General features: G+C 46.1%; 1 protein-coding gene and 1 pseudogene across 3 annotated transcripts; one reads left to right on the top strand and one right to left on the bottom strand.

Annotated features, from left to right (window-relative positions):
* Window positions 1-528: 528 nt before the first annotated feature.
* Window positions 529-14302, top strand: LOC306655544 (uncharacterized protein; the record flags this gene model as incomplete). Of its 2 annotated transcripts, XM_079130122.1 has the most annotated exons (5): window positions 529-1023; window positions 4476-4573; window positions 4810-5050; window positions 7021-7097; window positions 13764-14302. In XM_079130122.1, 5 exons carry the CDS (start codon window positions 529-531, stop codon window positions 13789-13791), a joined length of 939 nt encoding a protein of 312 aa, XP_078986248.1. In that variant the 3' UTR covers window positions 13792-14302. The 2 variants fall into 2 exon arrangements, 1 of the variants encoding a protein (XP_078986248.1); XR_013762283.1 differs by lacking the exon at window positions 4810-5050 and having other exon boundaries at window positions 1005-1206.
* On the bottom strand, window positions 10877-12436 carry LOC306655549 (small ribosomal subunit protein eS27-like; annotated as a pseudogene). Its single transcript has one exon. The product of its transcript is annotated as a small ribosomal subunit protein eS27-like (transcript).
* Window positions 14303-16430: the final 2128 nt, after the last annotated feature.

Raw genomic sequence — 16430 nt, 5'->3', positions numbered from 1 at the left:
AGGGCTTCCATGAGAGGGGAACCTGGGGGTTGAGGAGGGTCCTGCCACCTCTCTCCCACTGCTATGGCCTCCTGTCCCCAGGTCTCTTGCCCTCCCAGTTCCTGAGCTTTTTGACTATAACCTCATCCTGCCCATTTCACTTCCTTTCCAAAACATCCCCTTTAAGTGTCTTCCTGCCCTCATTCCCAGCATCCTGTTTGTTGGAAGCTGGTCCACAGGGATGCTCCACAGATTTGTTTACCTAATACTGGGGACATTAAACTGGTCACCTGCCTTCATCAGCTTGAGCTCCATGTTCCCAATAACCAGAGCTCCACCCACCTCCTGTGCCCATCTCCGTGCTTCACCTGGTCGCCTGAGACCTGGAAAGCAGAGATAGCCACCAGCCACGCTGGCCCTGCCCGCATTCCAGCGTAGTGTCCCAAGGGGCCCAGTGGGGCAGCCGTCAGCCCCAAGAGGCCAGGTGACCTTGCAATTCATGAAGAATATAGGGGCGGGTGTCGGTCAGTGGTAGAAGGCCTGTTTCGCATGTACGATGCCTCGAGCTCCATCCCCCGCACAGAAATAATATATAAAAGAAAGAAACGTGGAGAGAACAGACCACCCGCGGCCGCGGGGCCGAGCGGCTTGGTGCGGCCTGCTGTTTGGCGCCAGCCTCCCCTTCCTCTGGGTTCCGGCACGCTCCGCGCCGGGGCTCCCGCCGCACGCACCGCGGGCCAGCCCTCCGCTCGGCACCGCGCACCTCCCCGGCCCGGCCCTCGGGTCTCCGTGCCGCGGGCCCCGCCCCTCCCGGGCGCGCGGCGGGCGGCCGTCCGCGGGCGCAGAACGCAGGCCTCGTGTGGGTCGCGGCCGGACCCTCCCGCGCAGAGGGCGCGCGCCGCCTGCAGGTCCGTTACCTACGGGTTTGTGCCGCCCACTGCGAACGCCATTTCCCCGACCGGCAACCGGGCAGTCGGGCAGTCGGAGCCGCTGCGTCCGGCGGGGTCGCACCGTGCAGCACTTCCTGAGCAGCTGACTGTATTTGTAAGAGAAGAAAACATTCTTCCGTTCTTTTGTTTTGGGTCCTGGGGGTTGAACCGGGGTGCTCTACCACTGGGCTTCATCCCGGCTCTTTTTACTTTTTGAGACCTGGTCTCCCGAAGTTGCTGGGGCTGGCCTTGAATTTGGGATCCTCTGCCTTGGCCTCCTGAGTTGCTGAGATTACAGGTCTGGCCCAGCTTGCTTTTATTTATTTATTTAAAATTTATTTTGGTATCAGGGATCTAACCTAGGGGCACTTAACCACTGAGCCACAAAACCCATTTTTAATATTTTATTTAGAGACAGGGTCTCATGGAGTTGCTTAGGGCCTTGCGAAGTTGCTGAGGCCGGCTTTGAACTCGTGATCCTCCTGCCTCAGTCTCCTGAGCCCAGCTGCTGGGAATACAGGCTGTGCCACCCAGCCCAGTTGAGCTCCGTTTTAGTGCTGGGAATTAAACCCAGGGCCTTGAGCTTGCTAGGCTGCGTCCCCAACCTCCAATTGTTAATTTTAATTAATTGATTTTGAGACGGGGTCTCACTGTGTTGCCCAGGCTGGTCTCCAGCAATCCTCCTGCCTACAATCAGTTTTTTGGAAGAAGAAAGCCTGGAGGATAAAAAATGCAGTCTTAAGCTGGAGAAAGCTGGGCTTGCCTCCTCAACTCCCGCCTCTCCTTGCCTCCCTAGGATCTCTTGGGACCGCAGAGGGATGGTGGCCACAGATGAGTGCAAGCTGGCTCTGCCCGCATGGGAATCCCTTTGTTGTCTTGGCTAACTCCAGGGCAAAGGCCTCCAGGTCAGCCAGTGGAAGAACAGGCCCAGCTGCCCTGACAAGTGTCAGTGTGTGGCGGAGGAGGTGCAGGCAGGAGCAGTGGTGTTCATCCTTAGATAACCCAGGGTAGGGGGCGGTGGTCAGCAAGGGAAACTGGAGAGAATGAGCAGCCATTGCCCACTGTCCCTGGCTGGCCCAGGAGTTGATAGTTCCTTTCTGTTTTCATGAGGCAGGGGTCACCTCGGCTGTCAGGAATCTGCCTTTGTAGCTGCCTTGTCATAAATCTGATTCCTTTACAGGCCTTCGCGGTGGGCCTGGCAGGTCTTTCATGACTAGTCCTGTGGGCCTCTGTCCTCACCTCCTTGCCTTCCCATAAAGGGTTTCCCTGCCAGGCCTCCTGCTGGCTCACGCCTCCTGCCTGCTGCCTTCCTACCACCTTGGGGAATGGGTTTGCTTTTTTGTCCCTTCTTTGTTTCTCCATTACTGACTTTGGGCATCTCTGTAAGCCTGTTTTCCTCATCTGTAAAATGGGGTAGGAATGGGAGGGTTGGCTGAGGTTTCACCTCTGACTTAAATGTGACTCTAAATTCTTTCACCTGAGAACAGATTGGCTGGGTAGAAGTGCCGTAAGTCAATTCGAGCAAGAATGAGTTACTGGGAACTTGCACACACTGTCAGCAAGTTAGGGCAGACACACATGATGTGAACATCTCACTGAACTGTCAATAGGATGTGGCAAATCATAACACTGTGTCAGTGGTTCAAGAGGCTGGTGAACACACAGCAAGACCCAATATAGAAAATTCCCAAGCTACTTGGCAGTGTGGTATTCTGAGCAGCACTGAACAGCAAGCAGCATGCTACCTCTAAATCGAGAAGCTTTTCAACAACTTAATATTTTATTTAGAAATGAAGTCAACACAATCTACTTTTCAGTCTACATTCACCATTGCTCTCCAGGGCTGGGGATAGTTCAGTGGTGGATGTGATTGTTAGCTTCCTGTTACTGTGACAGATAAGCAACTTGTAAGGAGAAAAGGCTGAGCTTGGCTCTGTTTTAGGGGTTTCAGCTTATGGTTGGTTGGTCCTATGGCAAGGCAGCACTTGGCACATGTCATGGTGATGTAGAGTCAATCACCTGTTGGGTGGGAGCAGGAGTCAAAGGAGAAAAAGAGGAGGAGCTAGGGCCCCACTGTACTCTTCTGGGGCATGCCCCCAGTGACCAGAAGCCCTTCCCCTAAGCCCTGCTGGGGACTAGCCTTTAAACATACAGGCCCCTGGGGGACATTTAGGGTCTCACTGTAGTACGTATGTATGTACTTATGAGCTATAAAGAATAATATGCTGGGGATGGTGGAGCACACCTGTAAACCCAGCGACTTGGGAGTCTGAGGGAGGAGGATCACAAGTTTGAGGCCAGCCTCAGCAAGATCCTATCTCAAAATACAAAATAAAAGGTCTGGAGGTGTAGCTCAGTGGTAGAGCCCCCCTGAAGCCCAGGGAGCGGTACCACCTTCTGCTCTAGCCCCATGACACCTTTCAGAGGTGGGCTGTTTCCCTGTGTTATGATCTGTCACATGCACTCCAGGTAACCTGGGACCCTCTTGGGCACTGTGTGGGTGCTAGCGGGATGTTAGTGCAATAAATGGACAGAAAGGGAATACATAAAAAGATGATGACACTGTGACTTGTGCCGAGGGTTGGCTGGAGGGATGGTAACTTGAACTAGAAATGTTCAGATTAGTGGAGCGTGGTGGCACAGCCCTGTAATCCCAGCAGCTCAGGAGGCTGAGGCAGGAGGATCACAATTTCAAAGCCAGCCTCAGCAATTCAGGGAGGGCCTGAGCATCTCAGGGAGACCCTGTCTCTAAACAAAATATAAAAGAAGGGTTGGGGATGTGGCCCAGTGGTGAAGCACCCCTGGGCTCAATCCCTGGTACAAAAAAAAAAAAAGTTTAGATTAGCAGTTTTAGTCTTAGTCCATTCACCATTAAGCTACACAATATGTATGCTTGCCGATCCTTAAAGAGCTCTGCCCTCTGCCTGGCTCTGTCGGGAGTTCAGCGGCAAGGTCCTGTGGAATGAACACCTGAGAGAGCAGATTCAGAGAAAAGACTGTAGCGGTGGGGCCAGATGCTGGGACACTTGGGCCTCCTCTGGGTCCAGTGAGCAAGTACTTTGCTGGGAACACGCCTTCTGGACTTCCAAGCCAAACATTGGGGCAGGGGAGTTGGGGGTAAACTGCCAGTGAAACCTGAGAGCCAGCGGGCGGAGGACCTACAGAAGTCCTGGCTGTCAAAAGCACCCCTGTGAGGGCTGGGTATAGCTCTGTTGGTAGAGTGCTTGCCTTGCAAGCACTAGGCACTGGGTTCAATCCCCAGCACCGCAAGGGGGAAAAAAAAGCATCCCTGTGGCTGTGGAATGGGCTAAAATACAGACTGCTCTCCTGCTGCTTGGAAAGACAACTTGGGAAACTGAACAAGGCACTGAAAGGCAGACTGAGAAAAGGGAGCCAGAGATTATATTTTAAAAACTTATTTAATTAATTTTTTATTTTATTTAGTACTGGCAATTGAACCCAGAGATGCTGTACCACACTGAGTTACATCCATAGTCATTTTTATTTTGAGACAGGATCGCCATAAATTGCTGAAATGGCCTTGAACTTGTGATCCTCCTGCCTCAGTTTCTCCAGTTGCTGGGATTACAGGCGTGTGCCACCACACCTGGCATGGAGCTGGATTTCTTCAAGGATGTTGTATGGCCTGATCCTCCAACCCAGAGGTATTTTTGTTGGCATCAGAGACTCTTGGATGGGGCCACAGTAGAAACTGTCCCTATTTTTCCAGGTTCCACACAGATCTGTTCTGATGGTGCAGCCAACTGCAGCACCGCTGCACAGAGGGGCTAAAGTTCTGGTTGGGCTCCCAAAGTGGAAGTGGCTCAGGGAAAACTGAAACAAGGGAGAAAGCCCTGTAGCAAGGTGTCTCACTGGGGTCTGACAGGAGGCCTTCTTGCAGGTTTGAGTTGGAACTGGTGTCCGGTCTTCTCCAAGCACCAGGTGGGCCGGTCAACTTGATTTTGGGACCAAGCTGTATGAAAAACCGAGGCTCTTCACTTGCTGGGTCACACGAGGGCACAGCTGGGGATGATTGCCCCTCTTGCCTGCCCGCCCAGGCACCTGGGCACATTCCTGCACTGAAGGGCTCTGTGCATACAGAGACATCAATAAGCCAAAGACATCATCAGCATGAGTCCCCTGTAAGTCACCAGCCTCTGCTGCTGGGAGTGGTGGTGTGCATCTGCAGACTCAGCTATTCAGGAGGCTGAGGCAGGAGGACTGCTTGAGCTCCAGAGTTCAAGACCAGCATAGGCAGCATAGTGAGACTGCATCTGTCTCAAGAAACAGCTTCTAGTTATTTATGATTTTATCTTTGGTGCTGGGAGTTAAACCCACAGCCTGGTACATGCTAGGGAAATGCTCCATTACTGAGCCACATCCCCACCCCTTTTTTCTTGTTATTTTGAGGCAGGGTCTCACTAAATTGCCAGGCTGGTCTGTAACTTGTGTCCCTTCTGCCTAACCTCAGGAGTGGCTGGGATCACCATGTCTGGCTCAAAGTTACTTTTACCTCCTGTATCGAAGGGCCCAGAACTGAAAAGCCTGGGCATATCCAGGCACTGTCTTGCCTTCTCTTTCCTGTCAGTCACAGGGGAACAATAGCATTTACTGCCTGTGGCTATTTGGGGGATTAATTTAGGTGACAATTGGGGAATGCCTGGTACACAGGGCTCCAGCGGGTCTGAATTCTCTGTGGCACTGGGTGTGGTCTGCGAGTCCTCTGGTCTCACCAGTAGTAGCAGGGTTACAACCACCCTTTTAGGAGGAGCTGATGCTTCTGAATGGGAGTAAGGTTGGTTTTGTGAACTAAGCCACTATAACAAGGTGGGGTTTTCTCAAAAGGGAACAAAAAGCCAACAGAAGCAGGAAATGGAGCCTACTTGGGCTGAGGAAGGGAAGAGGGGGCTTCTGCTCTGGGGCTGGGGCAAGGATGAATTCTTGGGCAGGGGCTGGCTCCTGGTATAGCAGATGCCTGTGGGCAACACTTCAGGGAAAAGAACAGCAGTGCATGGGCTAAAAGAGCTGTTTGCGGGACCCCCAGAGGCCATGTGGGGTGTGAGCCAGCCCTGGGCTGGAGCACAGTGCTTGTGCTTGCTCTAGGTAGCCACCCATCATGAAGAACAGAGGACAACTTTTGTAGCAGCACAGGCAGTGCAAGAAGTTGCAGGAAGCTGGTGGCCTGGAGGCTGGAGCTCCCCACCTGAGAAGCCATAGGCTGCTGTTTCTGTTGCCCATTTTTGGTGCCTGCCCTTTCTCTCAGGGTCAGTTCTTTTGGGCATGATCCTTACCCTCTCTAACTTAGTGACTCTGGGGTAACTGATCTTAGCACCTCACCCCCCTCACATGATGGGCATCTGTCTGTAATCCCAGCACTCCATCCCCACCCCCCACCTGCCATGGACCCGATCAGATGGAAATCGAACCAATCAGAGCCCTTCCCTGGGACTTTCCTCACTAGAGTTGGCAGGAACAGCCTTCTTTTCCCTTCAGACTCAAGGTTTTGAGGATGTAAGCCTGGGGCCATTGAGGCTAAGTCTCTTTTGGAGGGGAATGAAATCACAGAGATAAGACACAGTGAGAAGTGCCACGTGGTGAAGGCCATGCCTGGAAGACTAGCTCCCTCCCGGCCTCTCTGGTGGTTTGGCTGTGGGAGTCCATGATTCCTTTTCTACTCAGGCTAGTGGCAGTGAGTGCCTAGCACTTGAATCAAAGGAGTTCTGAATGGCACACGTGTAAAAGTTCCCCAGCACCCCTGGAGATCTGTTGTTAGGGGCATGGATCTCAAAAGAAGACTTCCATTTCTTTCATCAAGAAAGCTCAGTGTCTTACAAACTGAAAAAGAGAGAAACGTATTTGCTACTGAGACAGGACTAACAAGTGTTAAGTGCTCTTGACATTCGGGCAGACTGTTGAATCAGTCATTTCCAGCAGCCTCTCCCTGACACTTCCACCTGGAGCTGGAAAGGGCCTTCCCAGCCACAAGAGCCGCCAGAGGGAGCCACATGATTCAGTGTGGGGAATAAGACTGAGCAGGACTGTTACTTGAGCGAATGTGAGTGAGGGGGAGTGGTCTAAAACTTTTTTTTTTCTTCTTCTTTTTTTGGGACAGGGTGTCACCAAACTGACCAGGCTTACTTCAAACTCTCCATCTTCCTGCCTCTACCTCCCAAGTAGCTGGGATCACAGGTGGGTGCTACTATATCTGGCTATAGTTTACTATTTTTTATAGGTTGCCTCAATTTTTGGAAGTTGGTGAAGGTATGAGATGAATGGGAAAAAATAATCAATTTCTTTTTTCTTTCTTTCTTTTTTTGTTCCAGTACTTGGAAATTCAATCCAGGGTCTTGTGCGATAATAATGGATTTTTTTTTTTTTTTTTGGTTCTAGGGATTAAACTCGGGGGCACTCAACCACTGAGCCACATCCCCAGCTCTTGTTTTATTTTGAAACAGGGTCTTGCTAAATTGCTGAGACTGGCTTTGAACTTGCAAGCCTCAGCCTCCTAAGATGCTGGGATTACAGGCCATGTGCTACCACACCTGACTAATAATGGATTTTTTATTATAAAAATATCTAATTTTTTCTGTATAAGATTTTCAAATATTCCAAAATAATTTGAGGTAAAAATAATTTGAAAAAAGAGTAGGGCTGGCATTGTGGCTCAGCAGTGGAATGTTTGCCTCTCATGCGTGAGGCACTGGGTTCAATCCCCTTCACCGCATAAAAATAAATAAAATGAAGGTATTGAGTCCATCTACAACAACAACAACAAAAACCAATCAAACAAAAAACAAAACCATCAAAACCAAAAAGAGAGTAGACATCACTAATGCACTAGTGCCTGATGTTCCCTCTAAGAGGCAAGAGGGTTCATTAAACCTGAACTCAGCAACACTGACCCAGGTTACAACATGCCAGGGACATTGCTAGGTCTGGGGATTCAAAGATCCACAAGGCCCAGTTTTTGCTCTCAGTCAGGAGCTCACTGTTGGGCAGACAGACCCAGGAATAGGTAATTGTATCCTCTGACATACGTGTAATGACAAAAATAGGTTCAAGGTGTTAGGAGGGCACAGTGAGGCCCAGAGAAGGCTTCCTGATAGCAAATGACACCTGCCCCAGTTGTACGGTACACCCTGGGGCTCAGTGGAAGGGCGTGCCAGGTGAGGGGACTGCAAGTGCAAAGGTGTGCAAGTAAGAAGCTGGTGTGGCTGGAGGCAGCTGGGAAGAGGCCTGCAAGGAGGCAGGGCACCATCTGGAGATGGACAGTGGGGGGCATACTCTCCAGCCTTTGGGAGGGCGGTTTACTCTGAGGTTCGTGCTTTAGGTAGATCTTGAGGGTGGGTGATATTGGATTTGAAGGCCACAAGCCTGGGCACAGGGACACAGGGAGACAGTGGTTCAGGCAGAGGGGAATTCTGTGATTGAAGGTGCCTGGCCGTCCCTGTATATTGGGACATGGGCACTGGCAGAGCTTGGTTTCTCTAGGTCTTTGTTCAGACATAGCCCTCAGTCATTCTTGATTTCTAAAAGCACCTGCCCATAAAACTATGTATTTGTCCCTGAGAACTTTCCATATTTTCAGAGCAGTGATTTGTGTGTGTGTGGGCGGGGGGGATACTGAGGACTGAACCCAGGGTGCTCTACCACTGAGCTACGTCCCCAGCCTTTTTTATTTCTTGAGACAGAGTCTTGCTAAATTGCTGAGATTATAGGCATGTGCCCTGCAGTAGGTGCTCTCATAGCTTCTTGAGAAAGGTACACAGAGGGTAAACTGAGATCTTGCATGTCCAAAGATGTCTTTAATTCTGTCCTCATACTTGAATGATATTTTGCATGGGTTTAGTTATAGGCTATCAGAAATATTTCCTCAGAATTTGGAAAAACCATTTCTCTGTTCTTTTGCATCCAATCCCCCCCCCCCCCCTTTTTTTTTTTTTTTGTGGTACTGTCGAGTGAACCCAGGTGAACCCTGGGGTGCTTTACCACTGAACATTCCTAGCTTTTTTTATTTTTTATATTTTGGGACAGGGTCTTCTAAGGCTAGTCTTGAACTTGTGATCCTCCTGCCTCAGTTGAGATTACAGGAGTGTGCCATCAAGCCAGCTGAAGAAATTAAGACCCTAATACATGCCTGGCACTGTTTCTAAGCACTTGGGATTCTTCAGTGAACAGAAACAAAGATGCATTGAGACCAAGTCCGAGTTTATATTCTAGGTTGTGTTCTGGCTTTGGAGGTGCTTAAGTCTGAAGCTGTTGTTTTCTTATCCTTTTTATATGACTTCTCTTCCTGTCAAAGCTCACAGGATGGTCTCCATTCCGAGAGAGTACTAAATTTCACAGTGATGTGCCTTTAGATGGATCTATTTTGATCCCTTTCACTGGGTACTTGGTGGGCTCACTTTGTAAGCAAACATGCCGTGGCTCTGGGAATTGTTCTTGAATATTTTGTGGATGACTCCCTTCTCCAGGGTTTGGATCCTGAAACTATTAGGATGATCCTCCACTTCCTTATTTTTTTCTTCTGATTTGAGATCTCCATTTTCTTTTCCAACCCTTTTTATTTCTGCTATCATGTTTTTAGTATTCAAGAGGTTTTTTATTTTCTGATTACAAGGATGTGTGTTGTTGCTTCAGATGTAGTATCTACTTAATCTATTAGTTCTTTTTAAAAAAATTTCATCTCCTTGTAGAGTCCATCTAATGTTGGTTTTTGTGTTTGTTTTGATGTGTAAACCCGTATTCAGAGGCTTTTCTCAGATGCAGAATAAGTCTGCTTATGATTAGGAGTGGGATCAGGGCTAGCAGAGTGCTCAACTGCCAGGTGTAGGTGGTAGGCTCCATCCCCAGCACCACACACGGCTTGGAAAACTTTTAGACTTTTAGATTCACTTCATAGTAATCTGCAGAGGCGATTTGTTAGAGAACTTCTTATGCCTATTCTTGGGAAAAGTCAGATGCTTCAGAAAATAATCTTCTAGAATTTTAGCTTGGGGAGTAAAAGTTTGGGTGCCATAGCTCTAGGAGACTAGTGAGGAGAAAAGACTGGGGATCCCAGCATTCAGTAATCACATGCCCACTTAATCCCCATTTTCAAAAGACTATTCATGTCTTAATTTGGCCTAGTGTCTCCTGAACAGAAATTCTTTGTTTTGCTTCTCTGGAGAATAAGGCAGGATTCTGCAGGATGGGAGAAAGAATCTAGGAATCTAGACTTGCAAGGATATATGCAGAATAAACATCAAGAAGGGTTGCTGGATCAGAATACATACATTTTAGATTTTTATTAGTTATTGCCAAATTATCCTCTATTAAGCATGTACCAGTTTTTGAAAACATTTTAATTTGTATTTTTGTTGAGACTGAGCATCTTTTTGTGGCTGAAAGACATTTTTTTTTTCTTCTTGTGTGTTCAGATTCTTTGCCCATTAGAATTGTAGTCTTTCTTTTATTGATACCTACAGTGCTTTATGTTTTTTCCATTTTGTTGTTGGTTGAGACAGGATCTTTGCTGGTGCTGGCCTGGAACTCCTGGGCTCAAATGACCCTCCTGCCTCAGCCTCCCTAGTAGCTAGGGAGTACAGGCCTGCACCACCATGCCCAGCTTAACAGTCTTTCTGAATGTCTTTCTAAGTGTGGTTAAATTTCTTCAGTGAGGCTGGGGATGTAGCTCCATAGTAGAGCACTTCTACTAGCATGTTTGAGGTGCTGGGTTTAATCCCCCCAAAAACAAAAAACAAAACAAAAAAACCCTTTGTGGCTTCTAAGTTTTGTGTCATACTCAGAAGAACTGCAAGTTCCAGGCCAGCCTGTGGACAACTCACTGAGTCCCTGTTTCAAAATAATAAATATAAAGTGAAAAGAGTTGGGATGTGGCTCAGTGTGAAGTACCTCTGGGTTCCCCTGTTTCAAAATAATAAATATAAAGTGAAAAGAGTTGGGATGTGGCTCAGTGTGAAGTACCTCTGGGTTCCATTCCACTACTGGGGATGGGGCGGGGGGGAGTCTTCCCTCATTACTTCCAATACTGGGAATTGAATTTAGGATCTTGCTTATTCTAGGCAAGTGCTCTTCTACTGACCCTACATCTCCAGTCCTTTTTTTAATTTAGGGAGACAGGTTCTCCCTAAATTGCTAAGGCTGGTCTTGAACTTGCAATCCTCCTGCCTCAGCCCCTCGAGTTACTGGGATTACAGGGTGCATAACCAAGTGCATTTCTTTAATCATTAGAAACACTAAACATCTTAGAGTGGGAAGTTCTTTCTAGGCATGACAGGAAACTCGGAAGTCATAAGCAAGGACTATTGTGCAGCTACTGAATGCAACTATTGTGAGTTGCCTGCTCTGTTCTTTTGCCTATTTATTTTCCAGTGGGTTAGTTTTCCTTTCTGATTAAGAGTTTTTATTATTAGAGATGTTTTCCTCTTGTCATGCATGTTACAAATATCTTTCCAAGTTTGTTGTCTGTTGGTTCAAATGGTGTTGTGTTTTGTTTTGTTTTTGCTATGGGAGATATTAAATAAAGATGTGGCTTCTGAGTTTGGGCTATGTTTAGAAAAGCCTTTCCCATATAAGACTACAAATGTATTTATTCAACTAGTTTTTTTTTTTTTTTAGACTTCTGTAGTTAATTTTTATATTTAGATCTCTGATCCATCTGGAGTTTATTTTGAAATGAGGGAAGTAGAAATCTCTATTATAAATGACTACTTGGTTGTTCCAATACCTTTTATTGAATTAATCCTTCCATCTCCAGCATACATTCATTTTTATTGGGTCTAATTCTAATCCCATACAATTCCATTGACCTGTTTTAATCAAAGAGGTTTTATAACACGTACATTTTTTTTTTTTTTTTCTTTTGGTACTAGAGATTTTAACCCAGGGGTACTTTACCACTGAGCCAAATGCTCAGCCCTTTTCTTTATTTTGAGACAGGGTCTTAAGTCGCGCCACCATACCTGGCCTTTTTTCTATTTTTTTCTTTTCTTACTGAGGCGTTACAATTATACATAATGGTGGGATTCACTGTTACATATTCATACATGCACACAATAATATAATTTGGTCAGTATCATTTCCCAGTATTTTCCCTTTCCCTTCCAAAACATCTTTTTTTTTGTCCATAATCAAAATTTCATTGAAAACCAAAATAGATCATTATTGTATACCTTACAAAATCAAACATAATTACATTATCTTGGTAGAGTAACTGGAATTACTTAACTTACAAAGCTTCTGTGAGAAAACAAATTCTGGAAGTTGCATACATCATTAGTGTTGTTTTCTTCTAAATGAACAACCTTCTGAGTCTGGCCTTTCCCCCTGTAGGCTGGCACAACACTGTTGAACAACCTATTCAAAGAACCACTGTCTAAGCATGGCTGAAAACTGTGGTAGTCTTGTAACAACCTGGACATTTTATATTCATAAATAAAAATTTGGACTTTGAACTAGCTGTTTCTTTTAATGCTTTTTCTTTTCTTCCTCCAAGGAAGGATGTAGCTCATCTCTAGCCAAGGCATGGTAATCCTTCTGCAAGTACAGTCTGTCCAGATTGCTCAGGCTACAGACTCCCCAACATATCTTATTATCTGGGAGGCACTGGGCTTGGTAGCATATGTCTGTTATCCCAGTGACTCAGGCAGCTGAGGTGGGAGGACAGCAAGTTCAAGGTCAGCCTCAGGCATTTAGTGAGGCCCTCTCTCAAAAAACCAGTAAGGTGTTTGGGGATGTAGCCCTATGATAGATCACCTCTGGGTTAAATATCCAGAAAGGATGGGTGTGCTGTCTGGGAGGCAAGATGTCCCTGCCCTCTGGCTATTACTACTCTTCTTTGAAATTTCTTGATCTTATTGAGATGGGATCTCAGTATGTTGTCAAGGCTGGACTTGAACTGACAGGCTCAAGTGATCCTCCTGTCACAGCCTTCAGAGTAGCTGGGACTGCAGGTGCATGTGGCTACCCATGGCTTTTAAAAAAGCTTTTCAGTGTTTGTGTGGGTGTGTGGTACTAGGGACTGAGTCCAGGGCCTCATGCGTGCTAGGCAATGCTCTCTACCACTGAACCACATCCCCAAATCATTTTTGTTTTGCAGTGCCAGGGTTTGAACTCAGGGCCTTATGCTTGCAAGGCAGGCACTCTACCAACTGAGCTATATACCCAGCCCATCTTTGTGTTTTTGAAACAACATCTTGAATATTACCCAGGCTGATCTCGAACTTGTGATCCTCCTGCCTCAGCCTCCAGAGTAGCTGGAGGGATTACAATTGTGTGCCACCATGCCCAGTGCATACTGATTCATTTTTTTTTTAAGGTATTGGACATAATACCTGTATTTTTATGTGGTGCTGAGGATCAAACATACTGCCTCACATGTGCTAGGCAAGTGCTCTACCACCGAGTCACAACCCCAGCCCTGCATAGTGGTTCTTAAATAATTATTCTTCTAAATGAAATTTAAAATAATTTAAATGAGTTCTAAAGAAAATTCTGTTGGCTTAGACTACATTTGTGGGCTGAAGATGTAGCTCAGTGATAGAGCACTTGCCTAGCAAGCATGAGGTCGTGGGTTCCATCCTCAGTGACGGTGACTGACACACATACACATAGGACATTATAGATTTTGGACTACATTCTATTTATACATTGATCCTGGAAGAAATGGCACTTTTGAGTCTTCTTACCCAAGAATGAGGTGATGAGGTGTGTTTTTTTTTTGGGGGGGGGGGGCAGGGAGGTACCAGGGATTGAACTCAGGGGTGCTCAACCACTGAGCCACATCCCCAGCCCTATTTTGTATTTTATTTAGACACAGGGTCTCACTGAGTTAACACCTCACGTTTTGCGTAGGCTGGCTTTGAACTCACTAACCTCCTGACTCAGCCTCCCGAGCCTCTGGGATTACAGGTATGTGCCACTGTGCCTGGTGCCAGGTGTTTTTATTTATTTTGTCATGTTTCTTCATGATCTATAGTGCTCTTCAAGTAGTTTCTGAAAACTTTCTAAACATTCAGACACTGGGTGGCTCTGCCCCAGGGGGCACCATTCACATTCCCAGGCAACTACGAGTTTATTCCTTTTATTTTGTTATTGTGATTTTTTTCCCTACTACGTTTAAATTAGTTATTTTTTGACATGAAAGAGTTATTGAGTTTGAGTACTAATTTTATAATCTGCTACTTTATTCAGTGTCTCATTGTTTTTGTTTTTTGTGGTGGTGACTGAACCCAGGGGTATTCTACCACTGCACTATATCCCCAGCGCTCCCCTTTTTTATTTTTATTTTTTTTGCGGTACTGGGAATTGAACCCAGGGCCTTGTGCTTGCGAGGCAAACACTCTACCAACTGAGCTATATCCCCAGCCCTCCCCTTTTTAAAAAAAAAAAAAAAAAAATTGAGACAGGGTCTTGGTAATTGCTTAGGGCAAAGTTGCTAAGGCTGGCCTTGAACTTTTGATCCTCCTTTCTTGGCCTTCTGAATTGCTAGAATTCAGAAATGTGCCACCGCACTTGGCTGTCTCATTGTTTCTTTTTTTGTACTGGGGACTGAATTCAGGGACACTTAATCACTAAGCCACACCCCCAGCCTTTTTAAAATTTTGACACAGGGTCTCACTAAGTTGAACTACTTGTAATCCTCCTGCCTCCGTCTTATGAGTAAGATGTTCCTTTTCCCCATTGGGCTGTTCTGTCAGAAGCCAATTGACTACAAAAGTGTAAGACTGTTTGGACTCTATTCTGTTTCATGGACCTCTCTGACTACCCTCATTTCAAGTCCTTACTGTTTTGATTCATGTATTTTAAAAGTTTGTTTTGAAGTCAGGTAGTATTTATCTTCTACCTTAGTTTTTCTTTTTAAAGACTGTTTTGTCTGAGTCCTTAATATTTCTACAAATATTTAGACTCAATTACCAAATTTATCATCTTTTCAGATTCCAAAAACCCTAGAACCACAATCAATATCCAGCTGGTAATTTTGTTGTTAGAAGCTCTCTAGCAAATTCAGTATTCTTCCCTATTAAATTGAAATGTGACTTAAACCAAGATGATCTTCCATGGACAGAATGGTGTTTTGTTTTTGTTGTTTTCTGTGGCAATGGAAGGAGCTGGACTAAGGAACTGAGTGAACAGTATGCATGCTAAATATTTGCTTGAAAGCTAAATCCATACAATAAACAGGGGGCTGGACCCCCTCAGCTAGATGCAGAGCTACCTGAAAAGCCAAGTAATGTGACCATTAAGACAGAGTCTCACCTCAGGGGCCATGCAGGAGAGAAGAAAGCTTGAATGAGCATGTTTTCAAGCATGTGACATGTAATCACGTGAAGCTAATAATCCAGTGAGAGGTGGGGTAATGAAAGGATTAACAGAAGGTGCTGAAAGTTCAAAAATGCTTCTGAAAGGCGGCAAGGCACTCCTCTGGCTGTTACGCACTGGGTACTCACTGATGGCAGGCCCAATCCACTCATAAACTGTTGAACAAAAAAGCCAGGATTCCTGTTCTTCAAGAGCTATAGACATTCTGAAGAGGATGTCACCCAAGCAAATATGAGTGTGTGAGAAAATGAGGTGCTGCAACCTCATTGTTGGGGTGTCAGGGAAAGCCTCCTGAGAAGGTAGCCTTCAAAACCTGAGGGATGGACAAGCAGAGCAAAGAGTCCAAGCATTGGACAAGCAGCTCTGTCCCCTCTGACGGACAGACAGGGATTCTCATTTATGCACAGGCACGAAAGCCCAGGTGTGACAGTATGAGAAACACACGTACCACAGTCTTGCAAGAGGGCATGTGGCAGGTGGAAAGGGAGACGCCAGGGAGAGAAAGAAGCCAGGAAGAAGACAAAACCTGAGGAAGAGGGATGACGAATCAACTAAAAATTGAAGTCAGTAAATGAGCATTACTGTGTACTTGGTGATATGAGGGGATTTTTTTTTTTTTTTGGTAGTTGTAGATTGACAGTATTTATTTATTTTTGTGGTGCTAGGCAAGTGCTCTGCCCCAGAGCCCCAGCCCTAGCCCATAAGGGGAGTCTTAATCTAAAGAGAAAAAAGAATGGTTCCCCCTCCCAGTAAACTGAGTCATACTGGGTCGAGAATAGATTCTCTTAAGAATCTTTTAGAGAATATCCCTGACTCCATCCCAGAGTAGACCCTATTAATGTTATAATCAGAATATTAAAAGATTATAATTGTAGGAATTACTGTTTTTATTTTCCCAAACAGTAATAACCTCTATAACGAAAAAAAAAAATTTTGAAAAGAATCTTTCTGGGGTGCTGGGGATTGAACACACTAAGCAAATGCTCTGTCACTGAGCTACTCACCCTTATAATGAATTCTAAATTAACAGTGCATTTAATTTCCTGCCCGAAGCCCCCAACTACTAATTTTCAGCAGCTATGGCTAGAAGTCACTCTTGTTGTTGGGGGCTTCTCAGCAGCCAACAAGACTGATGAGGCTCTCCAGAGAGTGGGAGAGAAGTACTTCTAGTTACATATGAGTAAAACTTTTACTTTTGTC

Source organism: Sciurus vulgaris (assembly GCF_902686455.1).
Source record: "Sciurus vulgaris genome assembly, chromosome: 2".
Lineage (NCBI taxonomy): Eukaryota > Metazoa > Chordata > Mammalia > Rodentia > Sciuridae > Sciurus > Sciurus vulgaris.
This window is presented reverse-complemented; position numbering and strand designations above follow the sequence as displayed.